We start from the raw sequence: 19,354 nt of genomic DNA, 5'->3' as shown, positions 1-19,354 counted from the left end.
TTTTCTAATTAAAAAAAATCTTTTAAAAATTAAAAAAAATTTTTTTCACTTTTATTTGAAAGACAGATCTTCCATAAACCTATTCACTCCTTAACGCTCACAGTACCAGATTGGGCCGAGATAAATCCAGGAGTACGGAATTCAGTCTGGGTTTCCTGCATAGCTGGCAGAGGCCTAAGTGGTCCAAACACCCCAGGCTGCGTCAGCAGGGAACAGGGATGAAAGCACAGTAGCCGGGACTCAGACACTTCGATTAGGGATGCTGGTATCCTGAGCAGCACCCTTAACAACTATGCCAAACACTTGCGCACAAAATGGGTTTTTCGTAGACTATGTAGTATCAGCTAATTTAAATTTCTTCTGAAATTAAGTCCTCTACCAAGAAATTGAAATTTCCTCAACAGGGATGGGTATTTGGATGCCTGTGTGTGACATCAGAATTCTTGGGTTTGAGTCCTAAGCTTTGGCTCTTGTCTAGCCTCCTGCTAAGCTGGGCAGGGGAGACAGTGCTAACTGTTCAAGCAGTTGGGACCCAGACCGGGGTCCGTGCTCCCAGCTTTGCCACTCTGGCCACTGCAGGCATTTGGGAAAAGAACCTGGAGATGGAGCCCTCTGCCACCACTTTTCAAACAAACTCAATTGTTTATTACAGGTGAACAGATTTTTCACATGTTCAAAGCAGTAACACTCAGGTTTAATGTACAACACAGTAACTCAACACTTTTGTTTAAAATGGAAAGTTTATTTGCTCAGTACACCAAACAGGATGCAAGCATTGTTGTGACAAATATACAGAAATATGCAGATCAACATAAAACAGCTTAAGTGAAGGGAAATTTCTTTAAATGTTATGACAACATACTCCCAAGAAGACTGTTTCTTCAGTTAATTACACATTTCAATAAAATAAAGGGTATTGGGTTAATTAGGTATTAGCTTGTGGACTTTTAAAAAATAAAACTCCAACTCTATTAATCCATGCCAGTAAAACACTATAACTAAGGTTCCCCAAAAAGCACAAAAGGAGATGAAGGAAATTAGTTACCTTTTTTGCGTGAATATTTCCGAGAAAAATGGTTACCACAAATACAGCAGGCAAACTGTCAGACTGACCAATCTAGAACGTAGTGTACTAAACTTCAGTCTCCAATTGTGCTGAACGCTCATCATTAGTATGGCACATTTTGGTCCATGATGTGGTTTAATGCCAAGACAGATCCCAATTTGTTACAGAAACACAGAGATTACTGTTGTTTTGTTTGCTTTTAAATATATATATATGTATATATATCTTTAAAAAGCCAGGTATACTTCCACAAAGAAAGGCAGGTTTCCCCAGGAGGAATTTACAGGAAGTAGTCTGGGGTGCGCCGGGTAACATGAGGCTCTCCACGACGAGGTGCCGGATCAAACTGAAGGCTGTAAGTGGTAAAAAAACAAACAGCTAAAGGACCAACTGGACAAGCAAGCAAGCCAATCACTGATAAAGAAGACGTTGTCACAGGAAAGGTCCTGATTTGTTGTCACTGTTGCCAAAATAAACTGAGCCAAGTCAGTACAGCAGGGTGGTAAGCATTTAAGCACATAAAATGTATGGTTTAGTGTCCAGCGCAAGATTTGTAATACTATTATCAGATAAGTGGAATTAATGAGAATGCACGCACTACACTTGTTGTTGATTTTACGTGGAAAGCGATTTGCTTTTCCTAAGTATGAAATGACCGGTGAGTTATTTCACAGATGTCTTTCATCAGGTTCAATAGTTTCCACTGATTAATTAGTGAAGTACTCCTATTATGAAAAGGTATTAGGCTTTATCAAGTGACTTTTACCTCTGGTGAGACCATGTGATTTTTTGTTTTGTTTCTTAATATTAATACGCCACACTGAATTTTCATGTCTTAAAACAGCTTTACATTCCTGGGACAAATTCCACTTGGTTATGGTATAACCCTTCCCATGCGTTGTTGAACTTGCTAGTACTTTATTGAGGCTTTTTGTTATCTACACTCTCAAGGGGCATTGATACTGTGTATTTTGCTGCTGTTTGTAGAGCTGGGTATTTATGCTGCAATGCTGCCACGTTTTCTATTTCCTTGGTCTTCTGTCTAGCTGTTCCATCCACAAGTGGTTTCCACTGAATGCTTCTTTGTTCTTGTGTACATATCACAATGGTTTGTATTCTAGATGTTAGGATTTAATGTTGAAAAACTGGACATTATTAATTCTGACTACTTATCTACCTGAACATTGATCTTGTTAGTTTTTTGAGTAATTTATTATTTTCTAATGACTTGGCTAAAGTAACTCTGAAATGTATGAGCAACAGGGGGAGTAGCTTCTTTAGCTGGAATTGGATTTCTTATAACTTGCTTAAAAGCATCTTTAGTTTTACTTAGGAACCTTTAGTTTTACTGACAGGCAAAGCGAAACAACTCTTTCATCCTCTAATTCACTGCCCAAATGCCTACAACAGCCAGGGCTGGGCCACGTGAAAACCAGGAGCTAGGAAATTAATCTTTCACATGAGTGAAATGTGTCCAAGTACCTGGGCCATCTCCTGTTGTCCTGGCAGGGTTTACATTAGCAGGAAGCCGGAGACAGCAGAGGAACGGAGTGTACCCTGGCCTGTGGCATGATGCTCCATCTACTGATACGGTGTGTGGGGATTGCTAGGGGAGTTGAAGGCGCTTGCTTTTCAGTTCGCTATTCAGCCAGGGACCAGCAACTTGTCTCGGTTAGCCCTGAGCATGCCCACCCTTCCACGTCAGTAAAGCGGAGTGTGATCTGGTAACGTGGTTGCTAGGAGTTGCTGCTGGGTCAGAGCAGCTCACTGAAACTGTGTTTCATCACAAGTTGTGTTTAACATGACCAGTACAGTGAGAGCTATGCTCTTTGATGATTCATATATTTATCAGTTTCCTAGGGCTGCTGTTGGCAATTACCATAAATTGCATGGACTGAATGACAGGAATTTATTTTCAGCATTCTGGAGGATACAAATTTGAAATCAAGCTGTTCACCGGGCCATGTTCCCATTGCAGGCTGTAGAAGAGTCCTTCCTTGTCTCCCTTACTTCTGGTGACTTGAGCAATCCTCAGCTTCGCAGGGCTCCAATCTGTCTTTAACTGGCATTCTTTACTGTGTGTTTCTTTTCCTCTCAGAATGGTAACTGCTAGACTTAGGGCCCACTCTAACTACATATAACTTCACATTAAGTAATTACATCTGGAAAAACTATTTCCATTCTTGGAGCCTCTGGTTAGACAGGTTTTTCCTTGGGTTTATGAGTTGAACTTCTTGTTGCTACTAAAATGGTTGCCAGCGTCTTTTCCTTTTAGCTGGTCTACATCATGGCTCTCAACAAAGTACTCAGGCTTGGAATTCTCTGCTCTGTTCTGTAAGCATGGTCAATTCCCTCCTGCAGAGTTAAGCAACCTCTTTGGCTTCTCTCTCAGCAGAACTCAGGTGACCTACTTCTCAGACACCCTCTGTTCTATGAGCAGGCATTAGGGTGAGAATGAGAATTCAGCAATTTCCTGCCGTGATTGTACCTGGAATAGAGCATGTACCCTTGTAGCCAGGTCAGTGAAAGGGGTGTGGCTGGATCACTGACACTGTCCCTCAGGAACAGAGCTTTAGGAAGCCAGAAGTAGCCAAGTGAAGACAGGCTAGTGCCGGGAATCCAATATGGAATTACAGCTCTATGTTGCAAAGTGGGGAAGGAGACACCCTCATTCTCTGATCATACCCACCCAGAACAGAACGCCTGATACAGTCTCTGTAAGAAAGATTAGGAATAGACAGTTGGGGCAAGGTCTTGCTATCACTACTGGACTTTCTGGAAGAATTGTCTATCCATTTGCTGTATTTCCCTGGGATAATCCCCAAAATATTATGTAGTCAAACGGTTTTTGTGGGGAGGTTTGCAAATGTTCTCATTCGGCTATTCTGGAAGCAGTAATCTTCTACCTCTATTTACATCTTCCATTAAGAAATTCCAGTGGTTACATGCAATTAAAATTTAAAGTTACTTACAAGGAATATTTTAAAGTGTCATCTAATTCCATGATAGCAGCCTGGTTCCCACAACGATAACAGTAATTAGGTGCACTGAAAATGGTAACCACATTCCGATCATGACACCAATTGTATCCCTGCAGCATTAAAGAAAAAAATCAGTTTCATCATGAAAGTACAATCTTAACAGAGATAAATTAGAAGAACTAACCTAAAATATTACAAATAATTCTCCATGAAAGCACTGGCATCTAACTTGCCTTGTGCGATACCCAACTGTGATTCAATTTCCATTAACAATGACCTTATTTCTAATGACCTGTCTTAGCATCTGTTCTGATCTCTATTATTAGTTTCATTTTAATAATTACTTGCTTGATACAACAGTATGCTATTTTCTGTCCCTTACCTCTAATTTGTGATATTTTTTGGGGTGTTTTTTCCAAGTCTTAATTCTAAAAAAGAAATCTGCTCTGGATACTTTCTTCCTAGGTAAAATCAGCATTTCCCCCTTATTACTTGTTAAAAAGAGGGAGTACTTGTTTTAGCTTCAATCTTGAAACCCTATAACAGACACATAGGCTAATCTAGCATGAAGACGTTCTTGTGAGAAAGCACCTACCTCCATCACAAGCTGGTGAGCACGTGAGACCAGTGTGAGGCCATTGGCATGGTTAAACGTTTCAGAAATGTCTTGTCCAAAAGTGTAGCCAGCACCACGTGGTGAAATACCCCAGCCACCACGATCATCTGGATCAGACCACAACAGATCACACATGGGGCCCTGGCCAAGAAAATAAAGTATAAATTACTAACAGTTAGTTCACAAACAATGGTTTTCTCCTCATGTGTCTATATGTGTGTATATTTTTTTCAACAAAGTTTACCTCATGTGGAACTTCTTGTAAACGATCCAGAGCTCTTATATGATCCAGTGTATCTATGGACGGAGACAGGCCACCATGCAGGCAGAATATCTGTTCACCAATTAAAAAGCAAAACTTATTTTATTACTTGCTATCAATAAAGGAATTGGGTGAAATAAGGCTGAAGAAACTGGGGTGGGGGTGGATAATGGGTACCAAACACAATTAGGTAGGAGAAATGAGTTCCTGTGTTCTGTAGTGAAGTAGGACAAGTAGTTTATATTTACTAAGCTAAGAACTAGGAGAGAGACATTTAAAGGTAATTACACTGGCTTGACCACTACACATTACACCTGTGTATCAAATTACCACGTTATATTCCAGAAACACATGCAATGACTGTATCACCAGGAGCCCCATGACTGACTGTCCACTGCACTGCCTGTGGCCTACTGTTCATGTATAACACTTTGTTTCTCTTATGGCAAACATTCTACTGGTTCTGCAGTGTCTAAAACCCTGGCTGGGAAAATGCTCAATGTCGAGATTACAGAAGGAACCAGCATTATAGCACAGTGAGCAGGGCCACCACTTGCAATGCTGGCATCTGATATGGAAGAGCTGGTTTGAATCCTGGCTGCTCCACTTCCTGCACAACTTCCAGCTAATTCATGTGCCTGTGAAGGCAGTGGGTGATGGTCCAATTACACACGTCCCTGCCACCCAAATGGTAGAGCAAGATGGAGCTCCAAGAACCCTTGCTTTGGTCTAGACGAGCCCTGGATTTGTGATCATTTAGACTGAAGAGAGGACAGAAGGAAAGAAAAATTACAAAAGGTTATAACTAAACTGCAGTTATATCACACACTCAACTACACTGCTTCCATAATTTTATCACGTGTTTTACTTAAACTAAAGTCAATTCATGCTTACAGTGATGCCACAGAATATCCACATAATTCTTTGTTTCAAATCTAATTTTTAGAGTATGTTTACAATATTTGTCACAAGTAGAAACAAAGCATTACTTTGGGGAAGAAGGTATAAAGCATATTGTAATATGACTACAGTAAGAACAGGAATGAAAAATTTAAAATGGTAACTAGCAGACACCGAATCTGTGTGCACATAGTTTAAACTAGCATCTTGCTTTAGTAGTACTTGTACATCAGGATCTTAAAGATCCTGTCATAGATTTTTAAATATATTAACATTTTTTTGGTTAGCACACTCACATATGTATCTAACGACAGGGAAATGTTTTAAATGTGCATAAAATGTATCCACTTATCTGAAATGCCCTGAAAGCCATTCATCTAAGTCTACCACATGGATGGCAGCCACCAAGTTATGCAGACCATCATCTGCTGACTTCCAAGCACATTAGCAAGAAACTGGAGCAGAAAAGTGCAGCAGCCAGGACACAAACCAGGCTCTCCCACATGGGAGGGGATTAAGTCACCCAAAATGACAGCTTACTCTGCTGTCCCATAAGGTCTGTTTATAATATTATAATTAAAAAAAAAGACAGAAAATCCAAAGAAACACAGAAACAACTCATATAAATGTCAGCCCCATGTTATTAATCATAATCTTTCCCCCCAAGTTAAGTCCTCCCCTACAAAATCTAAGCACACACACACACCTGTCCATCTACTAAAGCTGTAAGAGGAAGATAATCAAATAGATCTGTGAAATATTTCCACACATTGGCATTTCCATACTTCCGCAGACATTCATCATAAAAGCCATACACCTGGGTAATCTGCCGGCTTTCATGATTTCCTCTCAATATTGTAATGCGTTCTGGATAACGCACCTGGAAGAAAAGGAAAAGAAATCCAAAGGATATTTTTTAATAGTATCATGTTAACTAGGCATGTCAACCTAACATATTTCTTTAAATGGCCCTTTGTGTCCACTGATAAATTTAATGTTTAATTTTTCATTGTAAAAATATTTTTCATTCATAACCAGGTCTTGCTAACTTTTGAACTAATTTTTCCCATCATCCCTCATTAAATAAAACAAGCATCATTCGAATCTTTAACTAGTTTTGTATCTGATTAACAATAAGGAAGGTAACAGAAATAAGTAAATAAGAAGCGTAACTCAATGATAACTTCTTACTGCTGAATGGAAGTTGTTTCTCAGTAGTTTGAACCTGAGACACTCTTCTATAGGCTACATTCCTGTTTCTTCTGCAACTTCGGGGTCTTGCCAAAGCTGGGTTCATCCGTATGATCTACCATGAACCACACGCACACGTGTGGGCTCACTGAGCATCTAGTGTGCATGCAGCACTAAACTTGGGGCGATGGAGCAGGTGCCAAGTACCTTGCCTCTGCTGCTCGGGCACTAATCTCAGAGATGTCTAAAGTAAAGGATGCCAGGAAATGCACCCCAACAGGCAAATTCAGGGGACAGAGGGCCAGACAAGCAGTTTGATTTCCATTTACAGGCAACATGAATAACTGCCACTTTGGGGAGTAGACTGAATCGATTGGCAGTATAGACAAGGGAGGTTTGGAAAGATCAGATCATCAAGGTAGAAATATCAGTTACCCAGTTAATTGAGATGTGAAGTATGATTGTGTGGTGTAGTGAAACCACAAAGACACAGGAATAGCAGATATTTTGAAGCAGTAACAAAGACTCGTTTAGTGACTCAATATGAAGAATACATGCCTAAGTCAAACGTGGTTCCAAGACATCAGCTATGGAATACCCAAGGAGATGACACAACAGCAGACAGGACAAGGTCAGTGTATTATTTTCACCTCTCTGTCTTTAAAAGACATAAAACCAATTATTTTAAGGGGGCCAGAAACAGAATTATAAGATACTAGATATGACATTCAATACTGCAATTATTTCCTGGCTTATAAACAGACTGAAAACAAAAATAAGAAAGCAAAACTGAATTCCATTAATTATACCTTTAATGCTACAAGAAGGGTCACAGTCTCCACGGAGTAATAACCTCTGTCAACGTAGTCTCCCATGAACAGGTAGTTTGTATCTGGTGACTTCCCACCAATCCTAAAGAGTTCCATAAGGTCATGGAACTGACCGTGCACATCTCCGCAGACAGTAACAGGACAACGAACCTCTTGCACATTTGATTCTTTTGTTAAAATTTCCTTAGCCTGTTTGAACAATAAAATTAAGAACTTACAAATTCTATCACGAACTTATTTATTTACTGTAAATCTGGGGAGAAAAACATGTGAAGTGTCACTTGCAGAAATTTAAATAAAAGCCACATGAGATACCACTTGACTACAATAGTTTTTAAACGGTGCAAGCCACTAGAGGAAGTAACCCGGCTGTCCCTCAAGAAGCTAAACATGGGGGTGAGCATGTTAAGTTGCTGCCGGGGACACTCACATTCCATATCGAAGCACCTTGCCAGAGTCCCTGGCTTTTCCACATCCAACCCAGCTTTCACTCACTCCCTTCTAGCAGAATTAAACTTTTTTTTGATCTTTTAATTAAGATGTTTATTCCATTTATATGAATTACATGCAATTGCATGAATTTCTAAAGATTAGCATTTTATTTGGGTTATGGTTCTAGAGGCCAGGGAGACAAAGAAAATGACATTGGTATCTGATGGATAACAGAATTAAATACAGGGCAGGTATTTAGCTTAGTGGTTAAGATAATCATTTGGGGGGGGGGGTTGGTGTGGTGGCATAGTGTGCTAATCCTCTACCCATGGTGGCACCATCCCATATGGGCACTGGTTTGTGTCCTGGCTGCTCTACTTCTGATCCAGCTTCCTGCTAATGTAATGACTTGGAAGACACCAGAGGATGGCCCATGGCCTTGGGACCCCTGCACCAATGAGGGTGACACAGAAGTTCCTGGCTCCTATCTTCAAAACAGTTCAGTTCTGGCTGTTATGACCTTTTGTCTTCCAAGTAAACATATTTTTAAAAAATAATGGCTATTTTTCATTCTGTAGTGCCTGGGTTCCTGACAGGCCACGTGGGAGACCTGGAATGACTTTCTGCTTCTCATCTTGGGCTTGGCTTACCTCAGTCCTAGCTGTTGCAGCCATATGGGGAGTCAATCAGTTGATGGATACTCCCTCAAAATTAAAGTTACCAAACCTCCCAAGAATTCCATTCCTAGCTATATACTTAAGATAAATAAGGAAGCTGTTTACTATGCTCATGACAATTCTAGAAAACACCCAAGTGCTACCTACTAAAAATTAGTAAAATGTATACACAAAAACCATGGGATAATATCCAACAATAATCACATTGCATACAATCTCATCTATATTGAATGTGCAAAATAAGCAAATCCACAGAGACAGAAGTCAATTACAGATTGCTTGGGTGAGATCAGAGAGGCTGCAGCAGGCAGGTTAATCCTCTGTCCTACAACTCCAGCATCCCATATGGGCACCGGTTTGTGTCCTGGCTGTTCCATGTCTGATCCAGCTCCCTCGTAATGTTTGGGAAAGCAGTGGAGAGTGGCCCAAAGCCTTGGGACCCTGTACCTGTGTGGGAGACCCTGAAGAAGCTTCTGGCTCTTGGCTTTGGATCAGCTCAGCTCTGGCCATTTCAGTCATTTGGGGAGTGAACCAGTGATTGGAAAACCTTCTCTCTCTAAAATCCATCTTTCTTCTTTTTAAAAGATTTACTTGTATCAGAAAAGCAGACTGACAGAGAAAGGAGAGATAGAAAGATCCTCCGTCTTCTGGTTCAATCCCCAGATGACCCCAACGGCTGGAGCTAAGCTGATGAAAAGCCAGGAGCCAGGAGCCTCTTCCGGGTCTCGCACGCAGGTGCAGAGTCCCAAGACTTTGGGCCATCCTTGACTGCCTTCCCAGGCCACAAGCAGGAAGCTGTACGGGAAGTGGAGCAGCCAGGACATGAGCCAGTGCCAATATAGGATGCTGGCACTTGAAGGTAGAAGATCAGCTTGTTGAGCCATAGTGGTGGTCCCAAAATCTGCCTTTCAAACAAAAATAAACCTTTTAATGAATAAATAAACCTTTAAAAACATAATCACACTGGTGGTTGATAACAGGTATTCAAGGCTTCTTCTGTGGGAATAACTAAAATTCTAATAATGTGATGGATGTGAAGGTACCAGAAGATGATGAATTGTACATTCTCAGTGAATTGCATGGCAGATGTTTTATCTCAATGAAACTGTGTTTTTAGAATAGTAACTTAAAAAGGGCTCTGAAGGTCACTAATCGCAATCACCCTCTGCGGTATGTGGAGTGCTGAGGTTACAGGGTACCCAAAAGACACCAAACTGGATGCTCAAGGCGCTTACACACAATGACACAGCAGCTGCATATCTACACGTCGTTCTTCTCTGCTTTAAATCACCTCTAGACTATATTATATATGGTATCAATTACAATGTAAATGCTGTGTAAAAAAAAAGTGTGCATATGTTCAACAGAGACCTAACTTTTCCTTAAACATTTTTAGTCAGGTTGGTTCACTCTAAGCATGCAGAACTTATGAACACTGAGAATCTTCAGTTTCTTGGATAAGCAAATACACTGCTATTCTTATACCACTTCATAAATCAAACTTGAACTTCTTTATTCTGTTTTTGGAGAATGAAGTTAGAATATATCATAAGGCAGTGCTAAGGTACAGAATTTACATATACATACTGGAAAAGTCATTGAACTAAGCAAACTCAAACTTTTTTTTTTTTTTAAAGATTTATTTATTTCTATTGGAATGGCGGATACACAAAGAGGAGAAGAGACAGAGAGGAAGATCTTCTGTCCGATGATTCACTCCCCAAGTGGCCACAACAGCTGGGGCTGAGCCAATCCAAAGCCATGAGCCAGGAACTTCTTCCGGGTCTCCCACGCGGGTGCAGGGTCCCAAAGCGTTGGGCTGTCCTCCACTGCTTTTCCAGGCCACAAGCAGGGAGCTGGATGGGAAGCAGGGCTGCTGGGATTAGAACCGGCGCCTATATGGGATCCTGGGTGTGCAAGGCGAGGACTTTAACCACTCAGCCACTACGCTGGGCCCAATAAACTCAAACTTTTTAACAGCTCATCTATCTAGTAACTACCAACAGGAAAAAGAACTTAGAACGAGAACACAAAAAAAGGCCCCTAAAGTATGATATGAAGAAAGTGCACAGGGGGCTGGTGCTGTGGCATAGCAACTAAAGCTGCTGCCTGTGGTACTGGCATCCCGTACGGGCACAGGATAGGGTCCCTGCTAATGGTCCCAGGAAAGGAGCAGAAGATGGCCCAAGCCCCTGGGCCTCTGCACTCAGGTGGGAGACCAGATGAAGCTCCTGGCTTTGCAGTGTCCCAGCAGATAGAAAATCTTTGTCGCTTTCTCACTCTGTAGCTCTATCTTCAAATAAACAAATCTTAACAACAACAACAACAACAAAAAGCCAAAGCAATATGCATGGACTTTCCCAGTAAGAGGTATGTTTACTTTCCATGGGAAAAATTACAATGAGCCATTTATCTAGTTTCAATCTTTGACAAGGTAAACAGAAAATCACAATGAGGACAAACTGACACTTAAATTGACTTACAAACTAAGAAAAAAACGACTAGCAGGGAGCAAGATCAAAATGGGAGAAGCTAGGATCTGAATTGGCATTTTTTTGAGATGTTGGCATGGCAAGCAGCATATGAGTTTGCTGTGCCACAACACTGGGCATTCAATGTGAAAGTTCTTGTGTGTCAGGGATTCCTAAGACCATCTCCAAGTAAAGTGATTTATCAGGAAGACTCACAGAACTCAGGATATAGTCCAAACTCATGGTTATGATTTAACAGAACATGAAGCAAAACCATCAAAAGGAAAAACTGTACTGGAAAGGCTCTCTGGGACCCACACACAAACTTCCAAAAGTTCTCTCCCAGGGCAGTCAGATTGAATGCACCTACTTTGGCCTCAGTTACCACATGTGAAGTGCTACTCACCAGGGAGGAGCATCACAGACCATGCCCAAGGCTTCTGAGGGCTAGCTCTAGGTACTCCGAGTACTTGGAGTCTAGACTCTAAGCCTCAGGACTGCTACATTCACTCTCCCAGCCCATGATTGTGTGTATGAGTCTCATGAGGGTCTTTGTCCCCACAGAGGCAGGGAGACAGAGCTTCCATATGCTAGTCAGCTCCCTGCTGAGACAAAGCAGGCAAATATGGGATGGGTGCATCTTAACCATGAGATCAAACATCTGACTGTTTAGTGTGACCTAACACAAAATTCAATTATCTCTAGGGTACAGATAGAATCAAGTTTAAAGCCTCCAAGTGCACTGTGATGATGCTGTCACCTGGCGGAGATCCACCTAGGCAGTAGGTCGCTGCTGCTACACGCATCGCTGTATGCCTACCCACACATTCAAACTCAATTTCCCTCTCATCCATTAAAGATATACTTTCTTGCTGCAATAAAATCATACCCATCAGAAAGAGTTGAAAACAATGAAGCTAAGGGAATGACATTCCCATGCAATAGGAAGAACAAACACTTTTCTTTCTCTTCTGCCCAGTTTGAGGAATGCAGAATGCACAAAAACGGACCATCCCCACCTTCCAAAAGGGACATTCTATGTTTGTGCTGGTGCTTATTGCTAAAACAAATAAACAGTAACCAAAAGTATTTGGATTTAACAGAATCAGTACACAAATTATTCCCTTCCCAATTACACATCAATATTGGTTCACTCTTGCTCTCTAGGCAAACTCAACTAAAGCAAGCTGGAGTAAAGTGTTACCTGGAACAGATGAGATTAAATGAAGGTAAAAATCCTAGAAGATTAGGTTAATATGAGGGAGTTTCAAAGTTTGTGGAAGAGGCACTGCTGTTGTAGCACAGTGTGCTCAGTCGCTTCCCCATGCAATCCACATGAGCACTGCTTCTAATCCTGACTGCTCCACTTCTGATTCAACTCCCTGTTAATGGAACACGGCCCTAGTGCTTGGGCCTCTGCCACCTATATCAAACACCTGGACGGAGCTTCTAGCTCTAACCCTCTCAAATAAATAAAAGCCAGGTTTGAAAACGAAAAACCCATGGAGAGGCTGGTGTTGTACTACAGGCTCATCTGCTGCTTACGATATCAACACCCTATACTGAAGTGCTGGCTATTTATGATCCAACTTCCTGCTAAAGCGCCTGGAGAAACTGCAACTTCCTGTGCCCCCATCACCCACGGGGGTGGAAGGGGGCGGAGGGGGGAGGCTCGGGCGGAGCTGCTAGCTCCTGATGTCTGCTTGGCTTAGATCCAGCTCTGGTGATCATTTTAGGGAGCGAACCAGCAGATGGAAGATCTTTCTGTCACTGCCTTTCAAATAAAATATTTTAAAAAACCACATTAAAAATGGAAGGGCAGGAGTAGTGGTACAGCGGGGTGGGCTACTGTCTAAGCCATCTGCATCCCATGCTGGAGTGTCTGGGATAGAATCATGCACCCACTTTAAAAAAAATATTATTTTTATTGGAAAGGCAAATATAGAGACGAAGATCTTCTGTCCAGCACTCCAAGTGGCTGCAACAGCCAGAGCTATGCCGATCTGACCAGGGGCCAGGAGTTCTTACAGGTCTCCCACACGGGTGCAGGGTCCCAAGGGTTTGGGCCGTCCTCGTCTGCTTTCCCAGGCCACAAGCAGGGAGCTGGATGGGAAGTGGGGCTGCTGGGATTAGAACCGGTGCCCATATGGGATCCTGGGGCGCGTTCAAGGTGAGGACTTTAGCCACTAGGCCACTGTGCTGGGCCGAATTGATCTTTTTAATACAAGGAAATGAAGCACATATTACATTGTATGTAGTTTTAATAACATTTGTTTAGAAAAATAAATTCAGAAAATAGAATTTATGAAAATTGAATGCTACTTTTGTCTTAAATTTTTGCCATTTTGCTTTCTTTTCAAAGAACTTCATTTCCCAAATCATTCATCCCATTTATTCTGAAGAAAAAAATTGCTGCAAGATCTTTGTATCATAATAAAAAGCAAATACCGCAAATAAAACTACTGAATAAAAAGGTATAAACTTTTTCAGTTTATCTACCAGTGCCTGTGATTTTATAGATCATATACCAGAAATGCTGATGTGATTTTACAAAGTATACTTAATAATCATTAGCAATAGTTAATGCTAGTCTGCATTACTATTTTAATCTAAAGAAGCTGGTTTAGATTTCTATTTGCTTTCCTTGGAAAAGCAGATTTATGGAGAGAAGGAGATACAGGGAGAATGATCTTCCGCTTGTTGGTTCACTCCCCAAGTGGCTGCCAATGGCCAGAGGTGAGCCAACTGATCCAAAGCCTGACACCAGGATCTTCTTCCGGGTCCCTAGGTTTTTGGCCATCCTCTACTACCTTTGCATGCGACAAGCAAGGAGCTGGATGGGAAGTGGAGCTGCCGGGACAGCAGCTCCTTGGAGACAGAGGATTAGCAACTGAACCCATAGCCACTACATACACAGTCCACTTGGATTCAACACAAAAGTGCTATCATCACTTATTTAAAACTTCTTTCCTAAACAAAATGAGAAGACATTGAACACACATATTTTAGCTTTTCCTCATTTAATATTCATTGAGTGTTTTTTTTCAAGACTTCACATGGTATTTAAAAAAAAAAAAAAGATCTGAGTGACAGAGAAACAGAGCCCTCCTGCCCACAGGCTCATTCCCCAAATGCCTGCAAAGGTTGAGCTGGTCAAAGGCAGAAGGCCCAGGCAACCAGTGCTGACATGGGATGCCACCCTAACCCTGCACACTGCACCGCAGGCCCCACACGGGTACTACCTTACCACAATAAATTCAAGACATCAGTAAGTAAGATCCCTGCCTTGCAGCTAGAAGTCACGGTGCAGACAAAGCAGCTAGCATCCAGGCAGGTGGAAGCCTGTCCCTGTTATGCACAATAGCGATGGGCAGGGATATACGATGGAAACAAGGGGCTAGAGACAGAGCCTAGGTTACAGCTGGCCCTCGCTCTCCAGGGTTCGTCACGGCTGCCAGAGCCGCGCAGCTAAACAGAACGCTGCAGAGCGCACTCTCCTCTGCTCTGCTCCATCCAACAGGGGAGAAAGCACAGATAAGCTGATAAATCGCATATTCAAATTCATTTACGGATATCTACAATTAATGATTTCACAGGTGAGACATAAGTAAAATATAAATAAGATCCCAAGTAGTTCCAACTTCTTTTTAGGAGCTGAAATAAAAATTCTCTCTTTTGACAAATAGAAAGCTTCCTGGGGTGATTAAGATGAGTCTAACATTTAAACGTACTGCTACAGCAGCCTCTGCTAGGAAAGCATCTTTCAAAGTAACAGAAAGTCAAAGGAAAAAATGGATTCAAACATCATTTTGTCTATAACATTAAGACTGTGGGGTTAATTGAATCAGCTCATCTCAATATTAGTTACGTGATGCTAAACTTTGAGAGTTAAGTAAAACATACATTGTAACATCCATGAAACTACAGGTTATCATGAGAAAAATGAATGTTGACTGAAGCTACGGGGAAACAGTTGGCTTCAGGAAGAGAAAAACATCCTTTCTCTGGTACTCCTATCTGCAGAAACAAATTTCCCTATATTAACAACTACTTAATGAAGTCCCTGGACAACATAAAACTTGCTAAAAACACTGGCTATCCCTCCTCCACACTAAACTTGCATAATTTTATTAGTGCCCCCCTGGGGCCCTGGTGGGTAAAGTTGCAGCATGCCACACCACAGTTTGAGACCTGGCTGCTGGTCTTCCTATGCAGCTCCCTGCTGGTGCACCTGGGCAAGCAGCAGATGGAACAAGCGCTAGGGACCCAGCAGCCACGCGGGAGACCTGGGAACTCCAGACTGCTCCACCGTTCAGGGAGCAACCCAGCAGACGGAAGATCTCTGTCTCTTCCTCTCTGGAACTCTTTCAATCTTAAAAACAAACAAACAAATAAAAGTCGCTGCTTTTCCAGTGCAGTTCTGGGGCACCCAAGTTGGCACGGGCAAGACAAAGCTCAAAAACGTGACTTCAAAGGGGGGACTTTTCAACGTAAAAACACATGAAAACGATACAGCCCACAGTCCCATGATGAATGGGGAGAAACTGCAGGCTCTGCATTCACATGGCCAGACGGGAATCCCAGAGTTCAGAAAAGCACAATTACAGAATTCAGCGAGCGGCAAAGATCGCAAGCAGCAGGAACGACTTGATCCAATTCAGCGCCGGGGAGGCTGGGGGAGGGAAGGGAAACAAGCACGGCCAGCAGACCTTTCTGAAAAGTGCTGCCCTGTAGGGCAGTCCACAGCACGGACTCAGACGTGCTTCGCTGTAAACCCACGTGCACGTTTCTTTGACCATGCGCTTCCTCCGTGACCTCACTTCGCCCCGAGCTCCTTCAGTCACCTCTGGTTGGCAAGAAGTCGCCCCGACCCCCCACGGGCTAGGTACCCTCCCGGGGCCTCTGTTTCAAGAAAAAACAAAACCAAAAAAAACCACCTGCCATCACGCCCGCCCCCAGCACCACCCAGGAGGACTCGGTAAAAGGCGACGACAATTCTCCGCTCACGGACAAGTTCGTTAACACGGTCGGCGTGTTCGCCTCGGTTTCGGGGGGGTCCCCCCGCCTCCCATCCCCCACTCGGGTCCCCCCACTCGGAACCTCCCTCCCGGTCAGGCGATGGACACCTGCGCGCCCCGCGTCCTCGCCGGGCTCCGAACCGTCACCGCGGGCGGCCGCCCTCAGGCCCGGCCCGCGTCCCTCTCTCCCCCCACTCACCACCCGGGCGGCTCCTACCTTTTCACACAGCGTCCGCACTTGGTTCTCGTTGAGCTGTTTACACTCGTTCAGCTGCTCCACCCACTGGTCCAGCTCCTTGGTGAACGTCTTGTCGTCCATGGCGGCCCGCGCCCCCTCCCCCCGCCCCGCCCGCCCCCGGCCCCGCCCCGGGAGCCGCCGCCCTCAGCCGCCGCAGCCCCCGGCGGGACGGCAACGAGTCGCCGAGGCCCCGCACCCCGCCCAAGGCCAGCGGCCGGCTCCGGGCGCGCGGCCTCGACGACGAGCAGCCCTCCGCCCGCCGGGGCAGCCTGCGAGGGAAGGGTGGCGGGACGCGGGCCCCTCAAGGGCGCAGCTCCGCCGGCCGGTGGCTGTTCGCCGCCTCCCTTTCCCGGTTCCGCCGAACCTTCGCTCTCTCTCTCGCTCTCTCTCTCTCCTTCTCTCTCTCTCTCTTTCTCCCTCTCGCCCTTTCTCTCCCCTCCCTGAGGGTTTCCGTCATCGGCCGGGCATTTCCGCCGGGAAGCGGTGAGCGGGCGGCGCCGCTGGGCCAAGGCCGGCGAGGGCGGAGCAGCGCCCCCGCGTGGCTCGGCGGAGAAAACGGCCCAGGGAGCCAAGGGGGCGTCTCCGGCCTCTGGCCTTCTCTGCTCCTATCCAGGACCCAGAGGAACTTCGTCCTCACCCTGAGTTTACAGGGTGCATTTTCAGCGCTCTGGACAGTTTTTTTTTTCTCCCCAGAACCTACCACTCCTCTACAGCCGACATTCAGTATTTATGAATGATTGAATTTCGTGGTGGGCTCTGATATCTTCGAACGCTGTCTTGCAACAGTGGGAAGATGATCGTTTTTGTGTGCTAATCTAGGCCGTTCCCAGCATTCTTGACAGTTTTAACAGCCGTGTTACAGAGTTGGTAATGGTTTGTTTTTCCAACACAGATTCACGGAGCAGCGGCTGACTGCCAGGTATCTCGCAGGGCACATGCTAACCAACCACGCTCCCTTAGTGATTCTCATTGCTGGGCTGAAGGCCAGAGGGAGGTGACATCCGAGGCTAGAGGGCAGGTGTTCCTGGACTGGCCAGTCTCACATCTCCCCAAACAGCAGCTTCTTCCCTTTGCTAGTAAGCTTCACAGTGTGGGAGCCGAGTGTCGACCCCTTTCTCTGTCCCTGGGGAGAAGTTTCAGAGTGCTTTAGAAAAGTAACATTGCAACTGAAATTAAAAAAAAAAATTATACTTAGTTTGAAAGAGTTACAAAGAGTTACATGCAAATCTGCCATGCACTGGTTCACATCCCAGCTGCCTGCAATGGCCAACAGCTGGGCCAGGCTGGAGCCAGGAGCTTCTTCCAAGTCCCTGATGTGCGTGGCAGGGGCCCAAAGAGTTAAGCCACCTTTTGTCGCATTCCCAGGCTCATGATCAAGTGACAGGGTCTCAAGCACTTGGGCCATCTTTCTCTGCTTTCCCAGGTCCATGACCAGGGAGCTGGGTTGGAAGAGGAGCAACTGGGACTCCAGCCCCACCAAGAACTCTTTGATACATGACGCTGGTGTCCCAGGCAGCAACTCTACCCCAGCCACAATGCTGGCCTCTCACAGTGGGACAGAGGGAGACATCACGTGGAGCCAGAAGGCCCAAGAGCAGGGATGGGTCGGGCTTGATCTAACAATGCAGCCATACAGGAGTTACCTGGAGTCACCTGAAAACCACACAGGTCACACCACTAACAGCCTGAGAGCCCCTTCAACCGGGCCCACCTCCCCAAAGGTCCCACCTCTCATCACCATCATCAGGACACATGAATCACTGGGGGAGGAACTGATGCTCTTTCCAAGCTGTGGTGTAATATGTTTTACTGATAGTTATTGTTCTATTACCCCACACATTCTTGGTCTTATGACATAACTCATGCTTTACATCCACATGAAATATGTTTTTTCTTCCTCCAAGCAGATCAAAACTCTCTGCAAACTTCACAAACGTTAGGACCATCTTTTTTTTTTTTTTAATTAAGACCTTCCTCTTTAAAACAAATGGACTCATACCTGCACATTTTAAAATGTCCTACCAGATAGTTTCTCATTTAGTAATTTGTATGTTTTTTTTTTAATTTAATAGACTTAGTAGACTACAAATTTGACTACAACATAGTATAGCACTTTAGAGGGTAGGTGCTTCAATAAATATTTATTGGGAAAATTTCAGGAAAACAGCAGGATTTGTAAGAAAGCAGGTGAACTTCCAGTAAATACCCTAAACAGCTGTTTTCTTTATTCAGGATTGATGTATCTTTGAGGAAGCTTCAATATGTGCTGCTTCTCTTAAAAGTTAGATTTATGCTTTATGATGTTGATATTATTTAACATTCTACTTACCTTAATTTGTTTTAAAGGCATAGAGGAGAGGGATGAAAAAGAGAGAATGAGAGCAAGAGGAGCGAGCCTGGGAAAGGCAGGAGCCCACAGCCCCATCCAGTCTCCCCCACGAGTGGCAGGATTGCATGCACCCAAGCCGTTCCCCGCTGCCTTCCGGGGTGCTCACCAGGGTGCTCACCAGCAGGAAGCTGGACTGGGCCGTGGAGCCGGGGCTCAAACTCAGGTACTCTGACAGGACATGTGGGTGCTCCAAGCAGTGTCTTAACCACTGTGCCAAACTCTTGTGCCAACATCACATTTTAAATTCCAACTATCTTTAACAGAGCAAAAATTTCTAGTTGTT

General features: G+C 44.0%; 1 protein-coding gene across 1 annotated transcript; it reads right to left on the bottom strand.

Moving 5' to 3' along the window:
* Positions 1-721: 721 nt before the first annotated feature.
* PPP2CB (protein phosphatase 2 catalytic subunit beta) lies at positions 722-16,823 on the bottom strand. Its single transcript, XM_040994221.1, has 7 exons — positions 16,662-16,823; positions 7,826-8,035; positions 6,532-6,705; positions 4,908-4,997; positions 4,643-4,804; positions 4,039-4,157; positions 722-1,419 (listed from the first exon to the last, which is right to left on the bottom strand). The coding sequence occupies exons 1-7, from the start codon at positions 16,761-16,763 to the stop codon at positions 1,347-1,349; spliced, it is 930 nt and encodes a 309-aa protein (XP_040850155.1). The 5' UTR covers positions 16,764-16,823; the 3' UTR covers positions 722-1,346.
* Between the last annotated feature and the right edge of the window lie 2,531 nt (positions 16,824-19,354).

The sequence above is a fragment of the Ochotona curzoniae genome, unplaced genomic scaffold, assembly GCF_017591425.1.
Source record: "Ochotona curzoniae isolate NIBS_2020 unplaced genomic scaffold, NIBS_Ocur_1.0 contig_899, whole genome shotgun sequence".
In the NCBI taxonomy this organism is placed as follows: domain Eukaryota; kingdom Metazoa; phylum Chordata; class Mammalia; order Lagomorpha; family Ochotonidae; genus Ochotona; species Ochotona curzoniae.
Note: the sequence above shows the minus strand (reverse complement) of the source record. Positions and strands in the feature narration are given on the sequence as shown.

What these genes read in the sequence shown, in the direction of transcription:
- PPP2CB (XM_040994221.1), bottom strand. Translation starts at nt 16,763, where the DNA reads ATGGACGACAAGACGTTCACCAAGGAGCTGGACCAGTGGGTGGAGCAG. An exon ending in TACAAGAAGTTCCACATGAG is followed by an intron (nt 4,805 to 4,907) that starts GTAAACTTTGTT and finishes TTTCTTGGCCAG; the next exon opens with GGCCCCATGTGTGATCTGTT. An exon ending in CTCACCAGCTTGTGATGGAG is followed by an intron (nt 4,158 to 4,642) that starts GTAGGTGCTTTC and finishes TTAATGCTGCAG; the next exon opens with GGATACAATTGGTGTCATGA.